This window comes from Wasmannia auropunctata, unplaced genomic scaffold (assembly GCF_000956235.1).
Source record: "Wasmannia auropunctata unplaced genomic scaffold, wasmannia.A_1.0 LD336090.1, whole genome shotgun sequence".
Classification (NCBI taxonomy): Eukaryota; Metazoa; Arthropoda; class Insecta; order Hymenoptera; family Formicidae; genus Wasmannia; species Wasmannia auropunctata.
Window position 1 is genome coordinate 455,783 of NW_012026800.1, and position 8,683 is coordinate 464,465.

Genomic DNA, 8,683 nt, shown 5'->3' on the forward strand with positions numbered 1-8,683 from the left:
TACAAATTGTCGCCGAACATTTATATCCTCCAACTGATTATTGAACGTCTCTACTTGCTCCACTGTAGTAAGAGGAAAATTTGGCAAAAGAGAGAAATCATTCTCTGGTATTTCATTTCTTACTTCATTTCCATTTTCAAGAAAATGAATAATCCTGTTCAGTTTGCGCTCAATTGTCGCAAATTTTGTAAAATGTCCTATTCGACATTTGTCTATAAAAGAAAAACAAAAAGCAAACAATTTAAAATATAACAATACTGAAAGAATACAGCTAAAACAAATAATTAAAATCAATGCGTTTAAATATTTATCTTAATAGAAATAATTACTAAATAAAATGTTAAATTATTATAATAAATTATTTTAATATAAGTAATAAATAAATAAATTATAAAATAAATTATAAAATAAATTATTTTAATATAAGTAAATTTTTAAATTACCAGATTAATAAAATATTAATTAATAAATAATTTATATTTACTAGCAATGTTAATAAAATAAAATTTACCACAACAATTTGTATGCTGTAATTCCATTGAGTTATTTTCCAAATTTTCTTTGTTTTCTCTATTTTGGATATTCGATCCTTGTATGACGTGTATATTACGCATTAAATTGTTCGTGGGAGGACGAATTAATACGTTCGACAATATTGCTGGCTGAGCTACAAAACCTGAAAAATTGTTAAAAATATATTGTTTATATTTATATTAGCAAAATTTGTAATACATCAAATGAGAAGAAAATTGTAGTTTCAAACATATACCGTGTGATGTTGAAGCACTCTCTAATTTCTGTTTTATTCCATGAACTGCTTTCGACAATTCTGTAAAGCAATATAAAACAAATATAAGATTTGTCATTCATATTCATTACCAAATTTGTATTAATGATTATGTAATGATTTAAAATGTACCTTTTATAGTTTTTTGTTTTTCTTGTTCGAGTGTCATTGTTTTTTGCATTTCTGAAAAATAAAGATACAAGATGCGATATTTAAATAGCTTGTATTTTTATACGATAAAAGTAAAAGATATATCTACTTCTATTTTTATAACGAGTGTCTCAAATTTTACAACATAACTTGTATAGTATGTTCTATAAATAGAAGAAAAAAAATGTTTTATGAACATAGATTAACTGTTGAGATTAAGCGATACAAAAGTGATAAATTCAATACCAATCTCAAATAATGATGGATAGCTGATATTTTTAAATGGAAACTTAGGCAAAATTGTTTTTTACATATTTCATAAATTTGTTAAAAATTTTTAATGTTTTGGAATCTATGTTTATATATTTTTTTGCTTATAAAACATTTGTAAAAAAAATCCTCTTATACATATTTATATAGTTATAACATGAATTCGATGACGTAAAACATATAGTCATTAAAAGTAATTCAAGGTTGAAGTATACAATAGTGTTTTATTAATTTTCCAATTTCGAAATTTTTTTTAAATAAAGGTTTATACAAAATTATTTTCTGTTTAATATATAAATGTAAATAAATTTATACCTGTATTACTGTACTGTAACTCGTCACTGTAACTCGTCGATAGATTTTCCTTTTCCAGTACATTATCTGCACTTGCAACATCTAACCAATCTTCAAAGACACAGTCGACATTGTTGGAAACTTCGTTATTTAATTTAATGGAGCCGCATGCTATATATATAAATAAAAAGAAATAATTAATATAAAAATACACACGCACACGCGCACACATTATAAACATTATAATTAATAAAAAACTGGTGTTATTTATACAGGGTGTTTCAAAATAAACAGAAATAATTACATGATTCTTTGTAAAAAATTAAAGAAAGTTTTTTATGTAAACATTTACTGTTATATCTCCTTGAGAAGTTACACTCCTTCAAAAGGAAAGATAAAAATTAAGCTTTTATTCTTTTTCAAATTTTGAACAAGAAAAATGTGTATTAAATTTCATTTCTCTCAAGGAGTTTAACTCCACAAGGAGGAATATATAGGAGTATACGTTTATATAAAAAAAAATTCTCAAATATTGACAAAGAACTATCTTCTATAGCTTTCTTGCATTTATTTAAAAATACCCCTATATATTATATGCATACGTAAATGACAAACCTGGCTTATTGATCGTTGATAATTTAGTTGACTGACTCAGTGAAGCAGATGCATATCCGCTTTCTGCTTCTGGAATGTAATTTGATGGTATTGTGAAATATTTTTTATTTTTGACTCTACCTCGCTTCCATCTATAAATTTTTGAAATTACATTTTTGTATTTTAACAATTATATCTTGAATGTATTATAAACTAGAAATCATAAATACGTGTTACGCATGAGCTATGCAGCTTTTTATTTTTTACTTTTTACAAAAGCAAGTATATAAATCAATTTCAATTTTCAAAAGTTTGTGATCTGTCAAAATACGATTCCTGTGCTGACAGTCACTCTTGCAACAACAAAGCAAAGACAAAGAACTAATCAGCATCGTAAACAAGCATCAATAATTGAAATTCTTACACGACTTTTAAATGGTTGCATTCCAATATTTATTGTAAGTGCTCAAACTATTGCAGACTTGACGTGCACTCTAGAGAGTGCACTCTTAGAACATATGTATATACTAAAAGTACCATAATCAATTTAAATAACATAGCAAAAAGCTAATAGTGCACTATTGAGTACTCGTAGTAAACATTGAAACATAGCCCAAGAGTGGAAATGTATTTTATAAATACCATCACTGCTCGATGTGTCGCCATAAAATTTTCGTGCTTTGATGAGTCTTTTTTTTAAAGTATTTTTTGTTTGTTCCTGTATGACAATATTGTCGTCTGAGGCAGACATTTCACCTACTGCCTTTTCAACTGACCGTGCATTGAAGTAATCTTCTGTATAATGTTTCCACAAAAATATTAATTCATTCAAAATTTAAATATGACATAAATATAACAAAAAGTATAAGATTAATCGGCCAAGGACGAGCAAAGGTACCTTTAATATTAATTTTATACTTTTTGTTATTTAAACACAAGCTTGACATTTCTATTAACATAAATATAAAATATAAAACAAACCATAAGAACCGAAGCTCTTATGAAACTTTATTTCGTCCCAGTCATCAGATGGTGACAGTTGTTTCGTACAAGCTTGAGTAAGCTGTTTACATTTTCTTGGCATTTTAAATGTGGATAGCTTAAAATCTATCCATGCTTTTGGTACTGTTATACAATACATATCATAGAGTAATACATAAAACGTCATTCTGAAAAATTTTAAAAAAGTATATACATAAATAATGTTATTATATATATAATAAAATATAAAGATAGCAAGACAAGATATTACAAATAACGTCATCATTACTTTTATTTTTTTAAATAATAACGATTTGGTAATAACGTAATAATTTTTCATAACAATAATGATAACACTATAGAGTTGGAATAGTTATTTTTAACAGATAATTTGTTACCATTACGTGTAATTCACTCATTGAAAAAATATTTCATTATTTGACTCATTATATAATATTCTTATATGTAATATATAAATATATATATGCTTATAAGAGGAGAAAGGAAAAAATTAAATATTAAAATTAATTTTTAAAAACAAAAATTTTTTCGACTTTATTCACATTCACTTTATACACATAATAATAAAATGATCAATAAAGGAAATAGTTGCTTTTCAAAAACGATATGTAGAGTTGCATATTATAAATTGCATAATTTTTTGTAATTGTATTATAACTATATGATTTTTTACATCAATTAATTAATTATTATGCGCAAACAAACATTAAAGTTAAAAAAATGAATAATTTACAAGACATTTTATATTTCATATCTAAATGTGTTAGAATAAAGACAAAATTAAAATTCTAGAAAAATTAATAATTTATTACATATTTAATAATATTAAATATTTAATAAATTATTTTTAATTTTTTGAGAATTTTACCTTTATTTGTTTATATGCAAAATAATTGGAAAATCATCATATAAAAGAAATAAAATATAAAATATACAAAATAAAAATTTTCAAGAAAAAATTGATTGCGCCTTCAATATTTAAAGTTGTTAACGGAGAGTTAAATGTTAATAATAAAGTAATACGTCCAAAATTGATACCTCTGTTGCAATTTACGAAGAAGACATAAAGTTGAATGTTGATTTAGAGTTATTTCGCAGCAATGTAACATAATCATTTGAGTATTTAATTGAACGTCGAATGTAATAACGGCATGCAACACCACGTATTTGCGTTTTCAAACGAAAGTTGAACAGCTTTCTTTACAATTTCTGTTATTGGCCACATCTCTAGGTTCGATGCATTTTTCACCACACATATGTCCATATTTTGTGATTCACAAGGATAGAACGGTAAAGAATTTTTTGTTAAAAATTTTTTTCCAATAATGACAGGTATTTTTTCTTTATTATAACAAATATGCTCAATAACAACAATTGTTTTATCTGTAAGGTAACAACAGTTGTTGGGCTTCTTATCTGTCAACGTAAAGTCGCTGAATTCAATTATACAATAAGCACTGGTACAATTCATTGGAGGAACTTTTGAACTTTTTTTTTTCAATATAGGCATATTAGATTTATTACAATCGTATTGAAAAGTTTCATTAAAATTTTCCGAAATCCTTTTATATAACTTTTGTAGTGGTTTCTCGGACTTTCGCAGCATCTTTTTTATTGACTGCATGTAGTTCTCAAACGGAAAGGCAGAAAAATTATCCAGTGATCCAAACATGAGAACATCTTCGTTTATGTGAGCTAAATTATGTACATTGTAAATTATAGTATCGTCACCATACAACTGTCTAAATATGTGTATAGATTGAATCAGTAGATCTTTGCTGTATTTATTGTTACGGAAGCAATCTGTTGGATGACATAATATTCGTATTGCACAATTTATTACATTGAAGTGTAATAAATTATCTTCTGGCAAAATATTTAACAGCACGACTGGTCCAAGATACAGTAAAAATTGCCTCAATTCGGTTGTTTTCCAACGAGCTAATTCGTCCACCGAACGTAGTTTTCGAGCAAATTCTTTCGGTACCCACTTCGACATAGCAACTAACTTTTCCGACAACTCTGTTATTTTTCGACCACTTAATCTTGATGTCTGATAACCACTTATCCATAATTGCAATAATTTTTTCATGACTCCTAGACATACTAAATGCATGTAATCTAAAGGAAATCGAGAAACCATTGGCAGATGTATCAATTCAAAAGGAGATACACCAGTATGGTGATCTTCTTGTACTCTATCCTTAAAATTTTGATCAGTTCGAAGTGATGCAGTAGATTCCAAAAATAGCATATGATGGTTGCAATAGGTGCCTTCTTGCGTACACTTTCCACATCCAAAAAATCCGTTGTGTGATTTTGTGCAAGTTACAAATGCTCTTGCAGGGCTATCGCAAATAACGCTTCTAATTTGTACAGTGTATCTGTTTTCACCAAAAACAAGTCCTATATTTTGAAGAACATTATATTCTTGGCAAAAAGGTTGTAGAAAATTATGTACAGAGGGTTTTGAGTACCCATGATATGCACTGATTATAAATGGTGTAAATGCTTTGTCACCGTAAATTTTGCCCAATATTGGCCAAATTTGACTTTTACTGCTTTTGGATATTGGCAGTCCATCTATATTCAAATCAATCTGAATAATTTTATTTTCCGCTATAAACTGTGTGCGTGCCAATTGTTCAATTATTGCTTTTTTCAAACCATAATGGAAAAAACTGTTATCTGCCGATACTTCTACAATACTATTTCTCGGCGTACTTAAAAGCGTTCTTGCATCCTTTGGTAGATCAGTGTGACCACACGTACGCAATTTACTTAACAGTTCGGACAAAGCAATGTGAGAAATATTATGTTTTACCTTCCAATAATGTAACCAATTTGAAAGTAGAATTTTAGAAGTCGTTTCTCTAGTATTTTCTTCATTTTCCGGTTCAACAGTTCCGTGAACATCATAATTTTGAACGTCGGCAAAATATACATTCAGATAATCTGAGTTAGTGTCATCAGGTAAAACATCATTATTATCTGAATTAAAGTCATTAAGTAAAGCATATTGTTTTAGAGGCACATTCATATGACTTCGCGACTCTAAGTTATGTGTTTTACTGGTTGTAGATTTGTCGACATTACGTGCAATTAAGACACGCTCATGTCTTTCATAAGCTTTAAGGCGTTGATTTTTTTGCCGCGAAGATAATTCCCGAAAACTTTTCGGCATCTGTTAATAATAAATTATTATATACGTAACATATTTAAATTTATTATTTTATTTCATTATTACAATATTAAACAATGTTGTAACAATGTAAAAATGTGAAAGTGAGTATATAAATAAGCATTTAATATGACATAAAAATGAGGTACATAATTTCATCTTTTTTATAGAATGTTTTAACCATCGAAAACCATCAAATGTATGACATTTTGTTGTGATAGAGTTCAAATATAAAAGGCAATAAACCTACTTGTTAAAAATATCTACAAATTACAAAAGTTCCAAACATACTATAATATTTTATAAGTTGATGAATCAATACGATTTTTCTAAAAATGTAATTCTTTCTATTGCTCTTTCTCAAAAAGTTTTAATTTATGTTAAAAATTTATTCGATAAAATTACAATTTACTTTTTTTATTTTACAAAAATGTCATTGGAATTTTTTAAAAATTTAGTTTTGTTTTTACCAGCTTGTTGGCGAAAATATTTTTAAATGTTTCATAACTAAATAATCAATTATTTACTTTTCATAGAATTACTTTTTCACAACTTTGCGTATTTTTTCTAAAAAAATTACGGTTATAAAAAGTTGTTTTATGTATCTTTAGTCTTCAATTAACAATATATATGTATAAGCATTTTATTGGAATCTTTATTGGATCTTTTCGTGCGCAAAAGTTCTATCCCTTTAGACGCTGACACGTTATCATGTAATTATATTTAAATATAAAAAAAAATGTTTACAAGCATACAAAAAATATTTAAAAAAAATACATATTTAAGTATTGTTCAAAATAAATATAATTTTATCACATTTTACAAAACATTTTTACGAAACATAGTTCAAATCGTTCACACATTCGTTCAAGGACTCGTCCAACCCGATGAACCAATAACTCATCGCCTCCTAAGCATGCGTTTGGAAATCACCCGTGTGCCCTCGTATCATTTTATCTTTCTTGTTCGTCGAATATTGGACAAGGCTAAAACGATATACGGGGACACTCGAGTGACGTTTCCGAGCGCAGTCCTGGATACAGTGAAACAATTGTTTCGGGACGGACTTTTGAACTTGCTTCACTTATACTTTTAAGAGAAGACAAATCATTTATGGATATGTTGAATGATTTAAATGTTTTGTAAAATTTGATAAAATTATACTAAAATTTTTTTTTTTATCTATATTTGTTATATATATATATATATATAGGTATATATATATATAGGTATATATACATTATATATATGTTTATTTGTGCCTTTTGTGAGCTTATGTTCTGCGTAGGAGATAAGATTTTTAAAAGTATTTCATTGAATAAAATGTTATTAAATGATCCTTGATATAGAGATCTTGGTGCAAAATATCAATAATTGGTTGCCATAAGACTTTTTCTTTCTTTTGAATATGATAACAGAACGAATAATCTCTGTATAGCGTTTTATATAAATTTATATGTACCAAAATATTGAATTAGAAAAATATGTATATACTGTTATTTAGAAACAAATTTTAAATTATCCTTATATATAATATATATATTGTATATTAATGCTCATTTTTATGTTTTTGAGAATATGATTTTGTTAAAAAAAATATTTTATATGCAACATAATACAGAGATTACTCTGTTTTGATATACTGTACAAAAGAAATAAATAGTCATGTCAACCGATTATTGACATTTAACATTATTAAGATATTAAATTAGTCTAAGAAATATGTTTAGACAGAAATAAAATTTAAATTTAAATTTAAATTTTTTAAAATTTCTTTCAATAAAAATCTGTTAAAATTCCTCAAGGGTAAAAAAAAGAATCCCTGAAGATTCCAGATTTTCCAAAGTAGTAATAAATGTATCACATTATAAGAAAAACATTACCAAAATAAATTGATATATATGTTTAATAGAACATATTTTTTTTAATATAAGACATTAGAACCGGTATTCATAGTAGACTCTTAATTTAATATCGTCGAAAGCAACGTTAAAATGCTAATACGGCTCTGTGATTGGCTTATCACATCTGAAGACTGTAGCTAAGACAGTCTTAGTAGACTGTATCTAAGACAGTCTACTAAGACTTCTGAATAAATAATGATTAAATAATAAGTGTCTTACCTTACAATATAAGTAATAAAGGCAGATGTTGCATGCAACAGTTACAAGAATGTTTTGAAAAGCAAAAAAGAACTTGGAATGCAAGACAATATATGTCATAAAGATCACTTTACTGGCTTTACCACAAGTAAATTTGCCAATCTTAACTGCAAGTACAAATCTTAGTGTTGGAGACGTTCTGAAAAAAGTTGATAAAAATGTTCTATTAATAAACATGTCTATGAATATACAACATTATTGAAAATTTCAATAAAATAACATTCCATTAAGATAATCTGCTGT

At 26.6% G+C, this 8,683-nt stretch overlaps 2 protein-coding genes across 2 annotated transcripts in view; both read right to left on the minus strand.

The window, feature by feature from the left end:
- LOC105448014 overlaps positions 1-1,633 on the minus strand; it is a 1,782-nt gene extending 149 nt beyond the window's left edge. The window contains exons 1-4 of the mRNA XM_011686372.1: positions 1,609-1,633; positions 770-829; positions 512-676; positions 4-212 (exon numbers count right to left, since the gene is read on the minus strand). Coding sequence (XP_011684674.1) covers positions 4-212; positions 512-676; positions 770-829; positions 1,609-1,633 — 459 coding nt within the window. The remainder of the gene's footprint in view (positions 1-3; positions 213-511; positions 677-769; positions 830-1,608) is intronic.
- A 1,450-nt stretch (positions 1,634-3,083) lies between these two features.
- LOC105447823 lies at positions 3,084-8,575 on the minus strand. Its single transcript, XM_011686032.1, has 3 exons — positions 8,402-8,575; positions 4,136-6,281; positions 3,084-3,264 (listed from the first exon to the last, which is right to left on the minus strand). Exons 1-2 carry the CDS (start codon positions 8,498-8,500, stop codon positions 4,221-4,223), a joined length of 2,160 nt encoding a protein of 719 aa, XP_011684334.1. The 5' UTR covers positions 8,501-8,575; the 3' UTR covers positions 3,084-3,264; positions 4,136-4,220.
- Positions 8,576-8,683: the final 108 nt, after the last annotated feature.

Excerpts from the sequence above, each read along its gene's own strand:
- LOC105447823 (XM_011686032.1), bottom strand. The coding sequence starts at position 8,500 with ATGACATATATTGTCTTGCATTCCAAGTTCTTTTTTGCTTTTCAAAAC. Across the intron at positions 6,282-8,401 it reads TTTATTACTTATATTGTAAG|ATGCCGAAAAGTTTTCGGGA; the intron begins GTAAGACACTTA and ends TATTATTAACAG.